We start from the raw sequence: 20131 nt of genomic DNA, 5'->3' as shown, positions 1-20131 counted from the left end.
TTTATATGTATATTTGATTTTGTATTAGCATACAATTGTAGACTTAAAAAAATGATCATATTCACATTTAAACTAGGTTATCGTAGACATCTTCATAATATCTTTTTAGATACAACTATACACAAATTAATTGGTTGTAAATAAATATTTTTTATTTCTTTAGAGAAACCGTTTTTAATACTTTACAATTACATTTATAATTAATTATATTAATAGTAATCAAGATCCGTAATTTTTGAACTAAAAGGAAATCAGTTTAAATGATTTGTTTTTTGTTTGTTTTATTTTGTTTTTTCTTCTGAGCGTCTAGAACGAATCTATTGAAGTAGAAATTAAATTTGAACAATTCGTTAAAAACTGTAAGCTTTATGGAACTTGCATTGTAGTTTTAAAGAATTCACTTATTACATTTAAAGCTTTTTACACTACACGCGCAATATATTAAGCATTACATTTTCTAATTTGAGTTTTTATTATTTATTTTTTTGTAGTACCTTATAGTGTGGGTTTCGTGAGTTACAGTACAATGTATACAGTATTTAGTTTAAGGACCGTCCAATAAAAGTTGAGAATATATATTAAGTGTGCTTAAATGGCGGGCATAGTTCGTGGTTAAAAATGTACACGTTTAAATTGGCTATCAACTAAATTGTTCAACTGGGATTTAACTTATATATCACAAAGAAGTACACTTAATATGCATCATTACGAGTAGGTACTAGAGATGGGCCATTGGGCCGGATAGTTTGCCGACGACGGGGCAATGAGTCTCTATGCTTACAGCTACGAGTTGATTTTAGCCAGGAGTGGCTGCGTCACGGCGCCACTAGTGGCACCACGAGCCGTCACCAGTGGCCTTGGACACTCTTCTGCCAAAGAGAGGTCATGTCCGTGAACATGGCTATTCGAGACAGTTGGTGGCTTGCAGAGAAGCTGCTTATAGTTCTTGACTAGATAGCCATACGGATCATCACTGCTTAGATTTGGAATGTTTTGATTACTGCAGCTGCTACCATTGCGCTCCAGATTGAGCGGCGTCGAGGCGGGCAGCGGTGGTGTCATGTTGCTAAGCAGCGGCGTTTCGTCGCAATCGGCAAACTTAATCCGCTGTCCGCTGCCCGTACTGCCAGTTTCCGGCGTGTCGGAGGCATCGCTGCGGCTGCTCTTCAACAATGTTGAGATCGTGGGGGATGGCTTTAGGCGGCTCCTAGCCTGCGGCGCAGGCTGCAGAATGCCAATCAGATTGGAATTGGAGTTGGAGTGTGCATGTTGGCCGTGGTTACTGTGGTGATTCTTCAGCGCACCGCTCAGTGGTAGACGAAAATTGGCCAGCTCCCAGCAATCGGTTTCAGCTGCATCCGAGCTGGTTCTACCTGCCTCCATGCTGCGGAGCGAACGACTGCTAAAGATATCACATGGCTGCTGCTGCTGCTGCTGCTGTTGCTGTTGTTGTTGTTCAGCAGCCAAATAGTAATTGTTGGGCTCAGTCTTTTGATTCGGATTATGCTCAAAGCAGCTGCCATTTAGCTTGGGCGAACTGGAGCTAATCTTGCGCTTAACCCGAAGATCGGGTGAGGCTTCCTTCTCAGCAGCGGGCAGAGCTATCGTTGGCACTGCCGCAGCCAATGTACCCATAACGCCCAGCTCTGAGTATTGTTTGTAGAAGGTATGCGTCTGACGCTGCGGTTGCTTAAGCGACGAGCGTCTCGTTAGCATCAGCTTGTTGGCAGATATGAGTGCATCCGGCTTGGGCACCTCGCCCTCTAGCCAATATGTCAACATTTCACCCTTACCCTTCATAGGCACCAGGCCACGTCGCGTCGTCAGAAAGCTGCCAAACTCGTCCAGCGCCAACTTGGTCGTTTCGCTTATGTGTATTTTCAGTGCCTCACCATTGGACTCCATGCGGGAGGCAGTGTTCACAGTGTCGCCAAACAGACAATAACGCGGCATCTTCTGGCCCACAACACCGGCTACACATGGGCCCGTGTGCAGCCCGATCCGCAACTTCAATCGATCGTCTGGTCTGTGGTGTATCCTAAAGTTATGCACCGCCTCGAGCAGTGCCAGGGCCAGGCGCGCAATTTCACGAGCATGGTAGTTCTCGTTGCGTATGGGCAGACCGGATACCACCATGTAGGCATCGCCAATGGTTTCCACTTTGTACACATCAAAGTTCTCCACAATCGAGTCGAAACAGGTATAGAGATCGTTAAGGAACTGAACTACTTGCATGGGTGTGCTCTCTGCCGAAATAGCCGTGAAGCCGACAATGTCGCTGAAGTAGATGGTCACCTGGTCAAAGGTCTCGGCCACCACTGGCTGGCCACTAATCAATTGAGCAGCAACGCTCTGTGGCAGCAATTGATAAAGTAGCTTCTCGCACTTTTTCTTTTCCTCCAGATAGTCCTGAGTTCGCTCCTCGACAAGTTCCTCCAGGTTGTTGGCATACATTTCCATGCGTTTCAGCAGGTTGTCCACAATATTCCCAGTCTCGTTGTCCCTGTGGGCGCAAATCAAAATTTAATTATTTTTAGTTAATTTGGCCATAAATCTTTTTATATCATACGTGGCACGTATAAAATAAATTCTTATAAAGATCTTTGAAAATGAGTTTTGAGCCGATCCGACCGTAAACAAAATAACTTTCATACAACCATTTTTAGCTAATTTGCCAATGGTGAAAATTCTCAAATCGCTTTTATGCAAATCGGACACAAATTAAGGCTACTCCAACATATTTTCAAAGGGGTACAACAAATGTATACAAGGATATTAAATCTTGGGCGTACCGAAGATATCCTTTCTTTATTGTTTTGTAGTATATTTAAAGATTTCGATTCATTCAAACATTTAAGTAGACAGAATTAAGCTCGGTTCAGAGATGTTCTAAGGGAACTGAACTACCGATAATTTATAAGGGACTTTCGTCATGATTAAAAATATGACCTAAGATTATACGTGGTTCAAGATAGTCTTACTTGTTGAACTTCCTTATCATAGATTTGAGCGTATTGAAGTCGGGCCGCTCCAGCGGATCCTCGGCCCAGCAGCGTCTTATGATGCCAATAACGTCCGCCTTGGTATCGCCGCACGGTTCCAGCTCTGGACGGAAGGGCTTATTCAGTTGCGGTTGGTAGTTCTTAACCAGTTCAACGATCTCTGGAAGAGGTACATATATAGACCGCTCTGCATTATAATTCAATCAAATTTTTATACAAATTGTAAATTGTAAGTTATTTCTTTGTGTTTCAGTTCAAGGTCTAAACCGAATATAATGCCAAATAGGTCACTGAAACCGCACACTAACACACGCACAAACACACATATACATACATTTCAATCTTAATATGTACTCGAAGACACAACATTTGGCACTTATATGCCCCTATATGATGGCCAGGGATACGGTCGCACAATATAATGACAGACCTGGTGTCTGGCGCCACGATGCTAGGAATTGTCTGCTCGTGGCCTTCTATTGCGAGCGTGAGGTCCAGGCGGAAGTTAAGATATTCAACCTGTTAATGCGCAGTGCTAGGAAAACTGCAAGCATTGACTTTGAGAAGGATCGTCCAAGAGGTTAGTCAATACGTGACTTTCAGGACTTTCAAGGATTATGCCTAAGCTCCTCTTTAGAGTCCACAGATGCTGCGGTTATATTTGGAGATTGTGATTGCGAAAAGATGCTTTGCGATGGGGGTTCATGCAAATGCGGCTGGGATAAGTCACGCATCGACTGGCTGTGGGAATTGGAGCAGCGGCAACAGTCCTGGCTGAATGAGAGCCAGAGATCCATGCCTCCAATGGCTCAAAGACTGAAAAGGCCGATAAAAGAGCCTCAAAAGAATATTGGCTGCTGGAAATGGCTGCGTCTTAATTGTGGCTGTGTCTCAGATACCGAAAGCTTTGATTTGCCCTATCGCAGTAGCACTTGTTTATGAGTTGTTGTTGATATCATTTTGTGTAATTTTCCACCAAAATAAAAACATAAAACCTTGTGTCAATTCATTTGCTTTTCAAATCGCTAACAACTAATAAGCCTCATGAAAATCAAATGAAATATTTTTAGAAATATTTACAAAACATAAAAAATGATTTAGGTTCCAACAAAATTATCTCGAATTTTTCAAACCGAAATATTCTTTAGCCACATTCGAATTCGGACTCCTAAATCTTGCAAAACTTGTTGTTTATATTTGGAAGAGTTTAAAAATTCAAATTATAAGAAATATTTGTTTTATATTTTGAATAAATTTAGACTTGAGTGAAATTTTGCTGAAATACTTTAGAATAAAATAAATGTGTTCTGCTTATTCCTGTTCACAGTACTTTAAAGAGGGTGAAGTTATGCAAGTCATCTATGTAAGACGGGCCCTGCTTCATAATTCTATTTTTGAACTTATGAAGTAAGGAAGAAGAATTTAATCAGATACATCTATCAATTCACAGCAGTTCGATAGTTCACTTAATTCCTCTAAAAGCTTATTAAGAGAATTGGGATGGGGATTACTGTTATTTAATGATGCGTGTTTAAAACAGTTAGGCCGTCACGTAAAAACTCGGGACTTATATCTAAGGGTTTTGTTACTGGACTCACTTTGGGACAAAAAGCTGAGAGTTATTCTAGAAAACTTAATAAAGTCAGTATGGGAGTACGAAACTTCTTTTTAAATCTGCAGTTTGTTTCTCGAATTTGTTTTTAAATTTTTTTAGATGAAGAGACAAAGATTGACAATTTCTATGCGAATAGCCAGTTGTTGCATACCTTGAGGGGTCTTCTCACGGGCACACTTGCCCAGATAGAAGGGGCCCTGCCGTGTGGTTATCTCATGCACTATGATCCCAAATGAATAAACATCGCCCTTCTGTGTGCCTTCGGGCGCACGTTGATTTTCAAGCCGTAACAGTTCAGGAGCGGTCCATAGGCGCTCTGCAGGTGGAAATGATTACGTATGATTGATGTACATATATATATTGGACGCCAGCTGTGGGCCAGCCCACTTACTTTTCCAGTAGGCATGGCTATTGCAGTTGTCAATATCGCTCTCGACATCGTGATGGGTGCGCCGCAGGCTATGCAGCCCAAAGTCGGTGATCTTGAGCACAAAACGTGAGTCCACCACGCAATTGGAGGACTTGAGATTGCCGTGGGAGCGTATATCGGAGCTGTGTAGAAACTGCATGCCCCGCACAATATCGTGCATCAGCGATAGCTTAAACATCCAGTCCAGCTGAAACTGCTCGTTCTCCAGTATATCCTGCAGCGAACCCTTGGGACAGTATTCGGTAAGCAAAAAACTGCGACGCTGATCCAGGCAGGCGCCGTAGAACTTGACCAAGTGATCATGCTGCAAATCCTTCATGCGCTTCAATTCCAGCATTAGACTGCGCGACAGTATACCCTGAACATTTTCCAGCTCTATAGGCTTGATGGCCACCTTACTTTTCCTGTACATGCCCACGGGTATAAAGATCTGACGATCACCATTTATAGAGCCCATGTCCTCCGACATGAGCGTCAGCTGGGAGCTCTGCTTGACCAGCGAATGAAAGGAACCGCGCATGCCATGATCTGCAGCATCTCGAAACATAACATCCTCCAATGAAACCTTCCAGCTCATCGAATTGATCTCGGCCTCGGCAATATAATGTCGATAGCCGAAGAAGAAGCATACGGCCATAACGATTACCATTATGCCAAGAATGATCGAAAGAATGGCATAGCCAGGCAGAGCTAGAAAAGATGAGAGAATTGGGAATTATTTTTTTTTTTTATTATTATTATTATTATTTTTTTTTTTAAGTACAAAAACTAATTTACTTAAGATCAAATATTTTTACTTACAATTGTCCGGGCATAGCGAGCCATCATAACCACAGATTGGACGATCGGGTGGCGCCTGTTCACGACCTCCAGCCCAGTGTATTTCCTTTTCTGATGCAAACTCCAGACGATTGTGCAGGAAATGTGCGACAATCTCAAATCTGCCGGTGCTGGGATTCATGTCCAGCAAAGAATATGCCGAGATGCGATCTCCATTCGAGTCGATGGTCACGTTGCCAGTAATGCCAGTGAAGCTGCGATTCCACATGCGTCGCACCATATCGGTGCCATTGATGGGTCTTGTGAGCATGCTGGGATCCTCACGGATGCTATCGTTGAGAGCGTTCGCGTAGAGGAGCACGCCATCAAAGAAAGAGGTTACGAATGCCGAAATTGGTTCATTCTCGCTGAACGTGTAATTGTATTTTGCCGAGGCGATGTCTTTGATCTGTAAATGGAGTTCATAGCACATCAATCACAGCCAGCAGTAGTTCCACTTAAGTGCGTATTCTAGCCCTGGCTATCTGCGTAATTCTGTTGCCTTAATTGCTTTGGCACCCGTGAAATTGAATTACAACTACGCCGACAACAAATCGCAATGGCAAAGGCAACGCCAACTACTTTATCGACGAGCATTTGCGAGAATCCATCGCACATTTCCAAGTTGTGCGCTGGGAGTCCATCAGCTTGTCGTCGAAGAGCCCCAAGGCGGCTTAGCCAGAATGGGCGAAGGAATTTTTGCCAAGGCCCTCCTACCCAACCATTTTCATAGCCGTTGGCATTGGAACAGGGAAATGCAACTGAAACCTTAATCGGAAATATTCTCAAGCGGAGCGTGCCGCATAAATCAAGGACATGAGCAAACGCCAAGCCGCAGCCATGATCCCAAACTACAAAAACTTTCCATTTTGTGCAGATGTGCCACAATTTCAATGCACGCCTGATATTTAATTTATTAAATAGATATGCATTATACCTATGCTACTGCTTATACTGATCCGGAATATATATGCTTATAAGGCTTCTTTTATGTGTTACACATTTCGTGACAAATGTCAAATACCCACAATGAGAGTATGACATGACCAAAGCACATTAAGGAAACACGTGTTATTGTGGCCTGCTGAGTCGGTTAAGGTGCTGCTCAAAAGTTAGCCAACAAATGCTTTTAGAGGCTACACTTGGATCCATCTTTCCACACTCTGTAGTCGGAAATTGTTTAAGAGGGTATAATGTTGAAGATGTTTCTATATATGTTTATTTTTATTTAAGCCCATCTGACTTATCAATCGAGCTAGTTTGAGTTGGTAGTTCCCTAATTTTCATATGCCGATCCCAATTATTTCTTTATAAATAGTTCCTATACAGTTAAATGCTAGTTAAAAAAAAAGCTAGTTAAATGCAGGGCGACTTCTAAGTCAAGTGAATGAAATATTCTTGCTTGTTTGTTGGCACTGTTGCCCTTGTAATTTCCTTGTGCACCTACAGAAATATGTTTACAAATCCACAGACTGCTAAAAACATACGTACGTAGTTTGCTAGTATGAAAATGGCAAGTGAGCTGGCGCTGAGCACGTGCACTGGCATAGAGTATGCATGAAGCTCAAAGCAAAAAAAATTGCCAAGAAAATAATAAAAATATAAACAAGGAGGAAGAATAGTCTCGGCATGCCGAAGATTAAACACCCTTTCAGACTTATGGATTAGAAGTGTTTTGATGCAATCGTTTTATTTCCGACTGTCGCTTTAGGAGTTATACGAGTCATTATGAGAAAACGGAGAGTTATCCAAAAATTATTCGACTGATAAGAGTTAATGATATAGAAGTAACACTTTACTAACAATTTTCTTTCTTTTGTAAGCATGCTGGCAGTCCAGAAAATTATAGACCCTTTGCAGGGGTACAAAGATCTAAAGTAATTAGCCGCAAAGAAGAATGTAAAAGCCTCCATACGCTGGCAATTCAGTTCCAAAGCCAATGCAAAGCCCCCCTTCTGCCGCGAGACTCACCTCATTAGATACCTTTGTGTAGGCGTCGTCATTGGGCTGCTTCGGCGTGACGGTCAACATGGCTGTGTAGGCCTTCTTGGCGCGTTCATTGTTGTATTCGGTGTCGTTCTTATCATACCAGGGCAGCGACGTCATATATGGCACTCTGGAATAGGGAAACGTTCGGACAAAGTTATAGATGCATACGATGAGGATACTTGTGCTTGTGTGTGTGATTGTGTTAATGTACCTAATTCGAAAGTCTTATCAGTTTGGTATTACAATGTGCCCCGCAGTTCGCACAGTCGCCTTATCAATGACTTTGCGTTTAGTCTTAGCTCTTGTCTGATATGCGTCATAAATTATTTATTAATAGAAATCTAAATTGTAAAACGAAATACGATTTCTATCTCTGTCAGTGTCGATGTAATTGCACCTCCCCACAGGCAGTGTCAATAAACGATATATAGATGCTGCGGTCGAACCCATTGAAAATGCCTAAAAAAAAGGGTATATTGTTTTTTGGTAAATATATGTAAAGGGCAGACCTGTCTGTATGTCTGTCTTTCTATCTGTCTGTATACTTAGGAAGCTATTAAGCCAAGAGATTTTAATTTCCTAATACATAGTCTCATGTTTTATAAACACAACAAGTTGGTCTTCTTCTCTTTTCCTCGATATCTCCCTCAATTTCTATAATATCCAATGTTAATAAACCTCGTTTTTTGCACACCTTGGAGATTAGAAGCGGTACAACGCCTAGATTTGGTATGTATAGCATCAATAGCAACTGACTTCGAAGGAAATTAAAAATTTGTTCGGCACTGAGCTCAAAGTAGAAATGGACATGTGGTTTACAACATGAAGAGTACGTTCTATAAAGTCAGGATTCAGTAAGAAGAATATTATCTTGTTTAGCTTTCGATTCAAACCCAGACGATAGGTCGATTGTTGTACAAAAAAAAGTAAATAAAACACGACTTTTCCGCTAGAAATCATCAGAAAAAAAGGTGAAATAAGAGAGTGATAGTGCCATAGATTTTAAGTTAGAAAAAGATTATAAAATTAAACCAGTTTCCAGTATTCGTACGCTTAAATATTTTATAATTACTCTGTTCTCAATCGTATCAGGCAGGGCTAAGTCGGTTAAAAGTTAAAAAGTTTGTTTCGTGTACGTGTTGGGCCGTACCGCTAAAACCTGGCCCATCTCTAATTTAAGGGTATTTGCCAATCGGGCACTACCGAAGTTTGGTGTTTGTTACAGAGTGTAAGTGCATGTACTTGTTATCAGTTAGAGTTTTGTTTGTGTTACCAACCCAATGTCAGCTGCTTTGCGCCAAGTCAGCGAGTGACACTTCTAGCAAATCGATTATGGATGGTAAACAGATTACTTTGCTCCGGGCGAAATGGCTGAACACAAATTGTGCAGCTGATTAAATTCAGAGTGTGTAAGATTTATATTAGATAATAAAGCAGATCGTATTCATCGTCTTCTAAGGCTGTTACTAGTAAACATTGTTGGTGCAGTGACTTATGAACTTTGACTTGAGCAAATATTCAATATTTCGATTTGGCTCGATCCGTAAAGGCAAATGGCCAAACAAGTTATTAACTGAGTGATTTTAATTTCCGTAAATTCAATTGTCTAGCTTCAATTGAGCAAACTAATATACCCTTTAACTATGTGTAGAGAGTATAGAAAGTAACTCCTAGTTATTGAATGAATTCCTGAACCTTAAATGCAAAACAACAATTTATCGACTGTGGGCAACCACCAATTTAATAGAGTGTTAGGCAGCGCGTGCAATATGGAATTTATATCAGGAAATGCATTAGTTAATGCAATGGTGCATAGATCGATTTCTTATTCATTCGCACACTGATTACAAGTTCACAGAGGTTATGCGATTAGCCTGCTTTTTCAAGTAGTTAACGCAAATAATAACCGAGTATTCGCTCATGTATTATTTGATTATTCGCTCACGTATCGAAAGAGAATCGGCCCCAACCATCTGCCCCGTTTGCCTCACCCATTTACTGCCGCGTAGTATATGTTTGAATACATATATATTATATATTTATTCATTTTTTAATGTACAACCCACCTCGAACAAATAGGTATAAAGTGTAGTACGTATTTTTAATGGTGTAGGTGTAGGAGTAACAGCCAGATGAATTTAGCAAGCCTGACCCTAAATTGTCATTGATTAGAAAAGGAATTAAAAGCAGCTGCTTTGTTTCCTGACATTACTTATGAGCTTCCATCATTATTAATCGAATGATAATATATTTAAGGTTAACCCCATTTAAATATTCTGCACAGAACAAATTTAATGTCTTAATAAAATACAAGAAAGATATATTCTAATCCTTTTTAAATTTATTTAATTTTTGAAAAACATTTTCAAAAGAGTAAAGATTGAAATGGTCTTAATCGCTATAAGGTCTGTTCAGCGAGTCGATCTAACTAGTAAGTCTCTATCTGACTGGTACGAAAAAATTAAATTCTGTAGATATCAATATAATTTTTACAATTTTGAGATACTATTAACGATAAACTAATAAAATAGGTTTGAGTCTTATTGGCGAAGGCATTTCGCATTTGGCTGGAGCTGCGGCCAGAAGAAGCATCAAAACTGTTTAAAGTGAGCAACTTCGCAAAGATAGCCTTGCAAAGAGGAGCTCAGCTGTAGGGAAGAGGAAGCAATGACTCAGCTAATCTAAGGTATCATAGTAGCTCGACAGCACCTATGTATCTGGAAGCGTGGCGTGGGAGGAGGGAGCGGATGGTTTTGGCTAAGCATATGTGTTGACGAATTTTATTTATTTTTATACAGGTCTTCATTGTTTGCTATCAGAGTTAATAATGGTCAAGTCAGACATGTGTCGAAAATCGGAATTTCCTCGTTTTATAAATAGACATTAATTGCTGAATGGTCACTGGCCACAGCGTCTTGGAAGCGCTCAAAGCTATTTTTGTTGGTCATTTTCAAAATTCATAATAACCTTGGCTAATGTGTATTATGCGCACTTTGCAAAGAATATTCAAAGTGCGCGTGTTTGGCGAAGTGAAAGGCCACAAACTGTAGTACTGTGTATAAATGATCAGCTTGTGTGATTGTTGACGTTATTATAATAATTATTATTATTTCTGTTTTTTTTTCTGCCCCACTTGGCCAGTCATATATATATATATATATTTATTTCATGCTCGCACTTGTACTTACCGCGAAAATAATTCAATATTGATGAATACGTATTCGCCGCTATCGATCATATTCAACTCCTCGGCTGTCAGCATAATTTGACGTATGGACTGCGGATCGGCGCACATAATAACAACTGCAAGACAAAAAAATATTAAACAAAATATAAAGAAAGGGAAAATCAATAAAAAACAAAAATGGGCACAACAATTGCAAATTTCAGTTAAGAGTTTCAATAAGCCATCGCTTGTCATCAAGACTGTATTTATTCAATTGACATTTGCACATTTCTAAAAATGTAATTATGTATGTAATGTAATTAATGTAAATATATTTGTAATATAGGTTTTTTTTGTTTTTATTTTCCCTTTTTTTTCAGTTGCTTTTGACGTCAGCAGCTAATTTGTATTTAGTTTGATGTAACTATATAAATTATAAGCTTGGAAATTGAGTCTTGCTTAAAATGTTGAAAACTGGATGACACGGGCCTCTAGAAATTATGTTCCTATAATTAATGGATTTTACGAAAAATGTGAAGCTTTGCTCAAAGAACTTTTTATTCAGATCTTAGAAATTAGCAACAACAGTTTTCACTTATTTATATAGATAAATAAATGAGTTTTCTAATCACGATATTTTTTTACTTAGCAATTTCTCAACAATGAGATGTAAATCCATTTGAAAACAGTGACAGGGCTTGCCAATAGGCATGCAACTTGAAATTGATATCGAAATTCATACAAGCGAATAATACATTTATTTGCAATCCGCATATATTTATGGTTATTTTGTAATTGATTTAATTAAAGCTGAATGCCACAGAGAATGCCATCAATGCCTTACAATATGGCACTAATGCACACATGCCACAAATTGCAAACAAACATTTTTCTTAAATATTTACATTCGAAATTTACGCATGTTTATTCTTTAACTTAACAGCTAGTTTAGCTTGTTCACGCCATGGAACAGAAAATAACAAATTAGTTAATTAATTGTGTTCAGTTATCAGATCATTTGCGGGCACAAATATTGCATCAGTCTGTTTATGCTAATATTTAATTGATAATTAAATAATAACAAACAATCGTGTTTGACAATTTGTACTACACGCAATTAGCTACACCACATGAAATTGCATTTTCCTCCTACTGTCTGAGGATTAGTTTAATTATTTAAGAGCCAGTCAATTTGGCAAGAGCCAGACGAAAAGCTCAGAACAGTAAATTATGCACATTTGCACGTTCTTTCTATACCCTATAAACAACAGAAAAGCTTTGAAAGGCTATTTAAAATATATGTACATTTGTGAACTGATAAGACTTATTTATATTAAATTATCATTATATTATCATCTCTAAGCATCGATTTTATTTATAATTACTATGTAATAAACTATTTACAAAACTCGACATTATAGAGCTAGAATGTGTTTATTATTTAAAAAAAAAGAAGAGATCTCCATAAAAAGTTGTTCCCAAAAAGTGTGTTAAGGTCTTTTATAAACAGAAGCCATTTTCTAAAGTCCAAATTTCCAAGAAAGGTTAAAAAATAATAAGTTCGTGTTATTATATATTTATAAATCTTTAATTTCTAAATACTTATTTCCTAGACTCAGGAAATTTTGGCACGGGGTATTTCCATTGCATTTCTTTCTATTTATCAATGTCAAGTGCAAAGCAAGGCTTGCACTTGATTTAATTATAAGTACAAAGAAGCCAAAAAGTAAATTCGGATGCAATGTAGAACATGATTCCAAGTATAAACTGATTATTGTAGTGGCTGATGTAAATTGAATGCCCGGCCTTGCTCGGTATTGAGTCATGGAGATCTACATACTACTTGTGTGTATTTTATTTTATAATTGTGAAGCTGGAAGCCCAATTGTGTTCTGATCGCCGGCTTGTCATAAATTATATCTTATATATATTAATAAAAAGTCATTAATAAACATAACAAATTAGGCAATTAAAATGTCAATAAGTGTTTATGTCTATCCTCTGTAATTTATTTGATATGAACCGCTTTTATTGTACGAATATTTAATTATTAATTATCACATCATCAATAAAAATCAACGTTTATTGTACTATATACATATATGCTCTGTACCTATTTATTTTCGACTCGGCTCGAAAAAGTTTAAAACGTAGGTCAAATATACATGAGTATTAGCTGAGCCTTAAGCAAATGATATGATGAAATGAATCACATATGTATTATCCGGTTCCTTATAATATTGTTAAAACAAATTCTTTGTGTCTCATATCATTTGATTCAAAATACTTTGAATAACAAGTACTGAGGCAATTGACAAGTCAATGGAGTCTCGCAGACTCTTTTATGATTTCTGATATTGTTTTGAAGTATATAAATAATTTATACGCAAAAATAAAATAATTATTAATGTAGAATATCAGCCGAATGCCCTTGAACTAATGTGACATTTTTTTAGCTACTTTCAAGGTTCGAATCTATTCTTTGTCGGCTTCTTAATGAGCTGAACTCTCCAATTCGAGTTAAGAATAAATTGGTATTTATTTTTTATATTTTGGTATTGCTCACAGAGCCATAATTAGGTTTTAATGTGCACATTATTTCTGTTGGTATTGATTTAACGATATTTGCAGATGTGCCATTTGCATACTAATAAAGAGTATTTAAAATGTGTGACACACATTTGATCTAGGCAGAGGGTATTCATGTTTAGCCTTATATTTGCTTAATATAAGCTTTTGTATTCATTCAATATACACATAAAGGGACAAGCACATATTGACACAGCTGCCGATATTTATAGACGTTAAATGGTTCAAAATACACAATACGTTTTGTTTGGGGCCTACGCCCGGCTCTACAATCAATAATACCCATAGAGTATGTTGGAGTGGCACCAACCAGTTATTGTTATTTCGAGATTAATTTTCAAATATATTTTTGTACCCTGAACCATGTTTGCCTTTACTCATTTGGAATGGATAGTAGGAAGCATCCTCATTAAGTATTCAATTTTTTTTTTGAGACTTTCTTCCATTCTCAGGAGGATATTAGAACGCTTGCTAAAGTATCTCCTAACTTTGCTTGTTCTGCATAATTTGTATGAGAAAACTTGCAGCTAGCACCTGCAACATGTGTGAAGATATACAACCCACAAAGGTCACTTACTTCTTGTCCGCATGGCCACATTCCGGAGCAGTCGTATGATATATGCCTTGGTCCAATGCGCAGTATCGAAGCCGAGTTGATAAACCGACTCCTTCTCGATGGTGGCATGTATTGCCGCCAGGCACAGGAAACACACCGAATTGCCCTTTATTTTAGCATTCTCGTTCTGATAGATGAGGGCTGTGCGTGTCCAATTGTAGGTGCTTAAAATGGCGCGAACCATGTTGCCCAGATTGTTGACCTGGGCGCCTTTAAGCCGGGTCAAAGTTGAGTAGCTCTCCGTCTTTTTACTAAACTCTCCGGCATTGCCTCCGGTCGTCAGTAACGGAATCTGCCAGACATCGGCATAACGGGAGATTGGCGCCAGCACGTACTCGCAAGGCAGACCAAAGATTGCGTTCATCTCCGGCCACTGTGTATAGATCTCAAAGAAGCCCAACGGTCCATACGTAGAGGAACAAAATGTGTCACGTGAGATCAGTGTAATATCAATTTGAACGCCGCCAACGAAACCCAAGCGTTGCACATGCGCAATGCCCAACTCCAGCACGGGCAGCACCTTGGGCATGATGCAGTCGTTCTTGTTGTCCGACTCCACTGACGGCAGCAATGCCACAAACACCAACTGACGACGCACCACACGTCCGCCATGATGATGATGATGATGATGACTGCCCTGGCTGTCAGTGCTGGGAAACTGCTGCACCAGCTGCGTTCGCTGCGATTTGTGTGCATTCCTCGTGTCGGGCACTTTAAAGCTGTGCACATCCGTTATGGTACTGATGCTGGTCACGCTCGCAACGCTGTCCACATCGTAGAACCAGGCATACGCCGACGCTGGTCCGGCTCTCTGACTGGGAACCAGCAGCAGGAGCAGCAACAGCAGCAGCAGCTCTAGAAATTGTTGTCGTTCTTGCGGCTGTCGCACAATGTTGCTGGACATTCTGCGACAGCTCGTCTTAGTTGAGGCTCTTGTCGATGGGTTCGATTATCGTTGCTGCCAGTTAATTAACAATTATTTTTATTTATTTTTAATTTTTAAGTGCACATCGTCGTGCTATTGTTTTCGTACTCGAGCGTTTGGCAAGCGTTACATTAAAGGCGATCTCATTGTTATTGACGTTTGATTTAAAATTGCATTTTCGTTTCGGTTTTTAGATATTCTTGAAAATCTCAGCGACTGCCTGCAACAACAATTGGGCAATTAACGCAAAATTCTTAATTATTTATTATTTGTGTAATTGTGTTTAATTGTGATTTTATTCAGCTCTTAAGCCTTCACGTGTGCGCACTTAAATTTGATCTTTGCTTACACATTATCTCTGTTGTTTATTATTAATATTATTTTTCACGTTATTTTGCACATTTTAGTATAAAAACTTTTGACTGAATAATTTATTAACACTGGCCGTATGTATTTCAGAATTTTTATTGCAATTGCATTTATTTTGTATTCCGTTATTTATATTTTTAAGTAAATGTATAGAGAATATAACAGCAATTGCTAAAGAAAGTTCTCACGAGAAAAAACAAAAAAAACAAAAATTAAAATTTAAGCCAAACATATATTCAGCTAAAGGTCGCTGGTGAGCTGCACACTCATCTGCCTTATGCATTTTCAAAGGTTGAAAATAGTTTATTATTTTTCAATTACAATTTTAACAATTATTTGAGATCGATTGTTGAATATCCCGAAGATAAATTAATAAATAAACAGTTTATATTTGAGTAATAAATTGATTGCCAATAGAAATTTTAGCCGAGACGAAATCCGTTTAAAAAGAAAAGCACAAAAAAGTTGCTCTGTTTTGCATTTTTGCTGAACTTTTTTTTTTTTTTTTAAATACAGACATGAAATTTACGAGTTGTGAAATAAGAGACACAATTGGGCTAAAAATAAACCAGCTACGGCGTTTACAATTCTATTGACCTTCACTTTTATTTTTGTTGTTTTTTGTTTAATAATACACGTTGGAGAATATTTGCATTAAATACTGGCACGTATTTAACCGGCTTACAAATTTAATAAGCGCATGGAAGATAAATATAAAAATGTACCCACGTCAAAAACGTATAGATCTTTGGAGAGTTGCCTGTCATATGTCAGAGAATCGTGGAATCTAATCGAAATTGGTTACAAATTAAACGGCAATTACCAAAGCAAATAATTGCCAGCCGGAGATTTACAAAATGATACGAAAGAATTGAGCCACAAATCACACCTGAGCGCGAAAGGTGTTGGCAATTCAAGAGTTAACTGACAAACTGTTCCCTCATTTCGGACAATATGCTGCCTATGATAATCTACAGCTAACTCACAATAAGCTGCTGCTAAAAATAGCCACAACTAATATTCACGGTAAATATAAAAAACGTGTGTGAAGCGTATATCTATCAAAAAATTTATTCATTGGCATATATAATTTAAATTGGTATACCTTCTCTTAATTACTCTTTGAGTGTAACTTGCCAGGACCAAGATACAAAACTTTGTATGTAGTTTTTCCTTGAGTGTACACAAATTCAGAATTTATGCCTTTTTTGCTACAAGCCGCCATTTCCCACCAAAACTTAAATTGAAAACTATCTACGGTTTGGTATCTGCGCCCATTTGGGTGCCATATTTGGGCTCTGAGAAATACGAGTCTGAATATATCTTATATAAATACACAGAGCTTGCCTTATCCATTACTCATTGTCAATTGCTGACCAGCTACCAATTGAAAGCCCACATATTTCTATTTTTAACAATAATATGGGTCAAATCACTTCGTTCCCAAACTTTGGACCCATGCAGGAAAAATACAGGTATCAAAATCTTGTTGCCAATCTTGTTGCCTTATTTTTGCATGTCTTTTATTTTTGTATATTCATTTTCGAATGTTCAATTTCCTATGGTCGTGGCTTTTTTAATTTTTGTATTTATTTATTTGGTTTTCTTTTTGTTTTTTTTTTTTTTTTTTTTTTGGAACAAAGCAGATCTTAAGAGCTTACACGTGCCGTAGATTACCAGATCGATCGCCGGGCAGCCGCACAGCGGGCGGAAAGCTGCCCGTGGTCAGCGGTCATTAGTGTTGGCTTGTTTGTGTGCCGTTAGAGCTGCGGACAGTTATTGACAGCTGAGCTGCGTTTTAATTGTTGTTCGCGCCATGATCATGAATTATAAGATTCTCACCCAGCGATCCATCATGACTCAAGTGTGCAGATGAAGCCCATCTATGCAGATGCATATATGTATATCTTTGACTTCGACCAGCCCCTAAATTTGTTCGCCAAATCGGACGCCAAAATACGCACAGCAAATGGACTCTGTCGAGTCTCGAATTGTTTATGAATATTTTTAAAGTTTTGTTTGTCTGTGCGTTTCTTAAGTAATTTGAGCGGTATTCTATGGCCATTCAGGCTCTTTTTTTTGTTTTTTTTTGTTTTTGAGCATTCCCCAGCCTTTACGACTGTTCTTATTTGTTGGCTAATGTTTTTGTTTGGCTTGTTGCTGCACTTTTTTGATCTAATTTTTGCTGTCGTGCGAATATTATTGAGTGCCGTAGCAAAAGTTCGTTGAAACGGTCACATAAAAAAACTAAAATAAATGTGCCACTAATTGTGGCTACTTATACAAAATTTGTTGTCGTCTAGCAAAACTTTTGCTTTAACTAAGTTGAAACTAGAAGTGCAGCCAGTTCAAATACAAAGCTGCTCAAATTCCTACCACGAATCTTTGCATCGAAAACTTCTGCTGGGTTTGAACTAGCGACTCTCCTTTTGTTGGGCCGACGCTTAAGCACTACAGCCTCGCAGGCTAATGGCGTTCGCAAAGAGTTGGTTCTCAATATCACTTAAATCACTTACGAGCGAAAAGGAAGTATCAGTAGAAATTTTGAGCATTCTAGCTCTCTTTTATGAACAACGATCTGTAGTTCAATGACCACATTATTTACGCAATTGTCGCTATTACTATCTGAGAGCATATCAAGTTTGTAGGAATGGATTGAAATTCTGAGTTAACAAAAAATCAGTTCGACTGCCTCAATAAAATCGCTGGCGTTTAATTGTCGACTCTAATTGCTTTATTTATTTATGAGTGGGACGTCTAATGTATTCGGCTTGTTCCAAATTTTTTGTAATGTAAACATAATCGGCAAAAAGCAAAAAAATAAATATGTGGTATTGGGAAAATCTTCAAGAAAAATGTTATGGTATATATTATGAATTTGGGAACCCAGTTAATGGCACTTCTTATAGAAATTTAATGTATCACTCATATATGTGAGAGTTATTTCAATTAAAATAAATCTACTAACAAAGCACACTCGAAATATGCAAGTACTTTTAAAATGTTTAAGAATTGTAAAGATAGATTTATTTAATTATTAATGATAATATCGTGGCATATACTTTTCCTGAGTTACATTAGCCGAGTTGCACGCAATAATCAAGTCCGAACAATACATCAGAGCAATTAGTAATTATATACACTATGCAAGCATTTTGCTGAGCATGAAAAACATAAATAAAATGATTTAACAGTCTCAAGTACGACGCGTCTGAGAGACAAAGCGGCGTCGCTTTTGTGATTTGGGCCAGAATTTATAGCTTGAAGCTTTCACAATTGCTGCAACTGTGCGATGAAAAGCAGCAACAATTAATTATAAATCAATTAGTTTGCAATATACGCACATATATGTATAAGGAAACTAGAAGCACACGAAACGAAATTCCAATGAAAAAGTACATTTTTGCTAGCAAACTAGTTTTGAGGCAGCAAAAAATTAGTTTTAGCATTTGTTTGGCTAATCGAACGGGATTTGGAAAATTCTTTTTGGTTGCACAAAATGAATGTGGACGCAATAGAATCTAGAGTTTGATTGCATTTGGCTCAATGAAAAATGAAAAGTTTTGAATATGACATTCAATGCTTTCTTTAATTTAAACTGAATAATTAATCGAATGGCCTTTAGCCATAAAAGAACCCGAATTCCCCTTTAACGAATGAATAAAGAAAAAAGGAAAAAAAAAAACAGAAAACATTTCATAATATCGACTATTATCTGTTTTTGTTGATTTTAAACAGAACCGAAAAGATGCAAATAATATTTTGTATTAGGCGTTAATATTGCCCAATCAATTGATCAAGATACATCTATAAGTAACTGGTATATATATGTATTTCTAATCAATTCCATTGAGTTATCATTCAAAGGTTGCCATCGTTAAGTGTTAATTGCTGCCAAATCAGAGTGGGTTAGTCTTTGATTTCTTAGAATTGTGCAGCTTCAGATAAAAATAAGAACATCTATATTATATCTTTGAGAAGATAAAAATACATGTTTACTTGTTCATACAGATTAATGTCAAGTACGTACGCACAGATAAGGAATCGAATGCGAACGCACTTGACATTTTTTCTCTCATTTTATTTCAATTTCACTTTTTAGTCGCCGCAATTTGTTGGCTATTTATAAAGTTCACTTCACAAAGTCTCTGTAACGGACTTTAACAATTGTTCGTATTCGATTTGTATTATATTTAATTTTACTCTGCTCTAAGCATCCAAATTTATGTTTTTTTTAAATTTTTTTTTTGTATGTTAAGTTACATTCACCGCGACGGTTTCCGTATCCCAATTGAATGCGTTTTGAAATTATTTTATTTATTTTCAAAGTGTAAAAAACGCGCGTTTTGTTTGCCGTTGCGTTGAGTCTCGCGTCGAAAACCGAACTAAACGCACGAACCCTCTCCCAGACCCGGTCAGACGCATCGACGCGTCGCCAACGCCAACGCCAACGCCAACGCCGTCGCCGACGCGACGCAGCTGGACGCCGAGGAGAATGCGAACGAAATCGTATGTAAAAACGTAAACGATACCGTAAACGTAAACGCAACTGCAGCAGCGGCGGCGACAGCAGCGGTAACGCGAGCGTCAAAAGCGCAGCTGACACGATCC

General features: G+C 38.0%; 2 protein-coding genes across 3 annotated transcripts; one reads left to right on the top strand and one right to left on the bottom strand.

Annotated features, from left to right (window-relative positions):
- Positions 1 to 155: 155 nt before the first annotated feature.
- Positions 156 to 19896, bottom strand: LOC6631098 (atrial natriuretic peptide receptor 1). Of its 2 annotated transcripts, none has more exons than XM_015171744.3 (9): positions 19784 to 19896; positions 14188 to 15371; positions 11044 to 11158; positions 7838 to 7982; positions 5849 to 6275; positions 5009 to 5737; positions 4769 to 4933; positions 2982 to 3162; positions 156 to 2503 (listed from the first exon to the last, which is right to left on the bottom strand). In XM_015171744.3, the coding sequence occupies exons 2-9, from the start codon at positions 15128 to 15130 to the stop codon at positions 784 to 786; spliced, it is 4425 nt and encodes a 1474-aa protein (XP_015027230.1). In that variant the 5' UTR covers positions 15131 to 15371; positions 19784 to 19896; the 3' UTR covers positions 156 to 783. The 2 variants fall into 2 exon arrangements, with proteins under 2 accessions (XP_015027230.1, XP_070063070.1); XM_070206969.1 differs by having other exon boundaries at positions 19724 to 19894.
- LOC26530924 (uncharacterized) lies at positions 3219 to 4005 on the top strand. The gene is made up of 2 exons (XM_015172357.3): positions 3219 to 3582; positions 3640 to 4005. Exons 1-2 carry the CDS (start codon positions 3351 to 3353, stop codon positions 3942 to 3944), a joined length of 537 nt encoding a protein of 178 aa, XP_015027843.1. The 5' UTR covers positions 3219 to 3350; the 3' UTR covers positions 3945 to 4005.
- Positions 19897 to 20131: the final 235 nt, after the last annotated feature.

The sequence above is a fragment of the Drosophila virilis genome, chromosome 2 (assembly GCF_030788295.1).
Source record: "Drosophila virilis strain 15010-1051.87 chromosome 2, Dvir_AGI_RSII-ME, whole genome shotgun sequence".
NCBI lineage: Eukaryota > Metazoa > Arthropoda > Insecta > Diptera > Drosophilidae > Drosophila > Drosophila virilis.
This window is presented reverse-complemented; position numbering and strand designations above follow the sequence as displayed.

Excerpts from the sequence above, each read along its gene's own strand:
- LOC6631098 (XM_015171744.3), bottom strand. The coding sequence starts at position 15,130 with ATGTCCAGCAACATTGTGCGACAGCCGCAAGAACGACAACAATTTCTA. Across the intron at positions 4,934-5,008 it reads TAGCCATGCCTACTGGAAAA|AGCGCCTATGGACCGCTCCT; the intron begins GTAAGTGGGCTG and ends TTCCACCTGCAG. Across the intron at positions 3,163-4,768 it reads CCGTGAGAAGACCCCTCAAG|AGATCGTTGAACTGGTTAAG; the intron begins GTATGCAACAAC and ends TACCTCTTCCAG.
- LOC26530924 (XM_015172357.3), top strand. The coding sequence starts at position 3,351 with ATGTACTCGAAGACACAACATTTGGCACTTATATGCCCCTATATGATG. Across the intron at positions 3,583-3,639 it reads TGAGAAGGATCGTCCAAGAG|AGTCCACAGATGCTGCGGTT; the intron begins GTTAGTCAATAC and ends GCTCCTCTTTAG.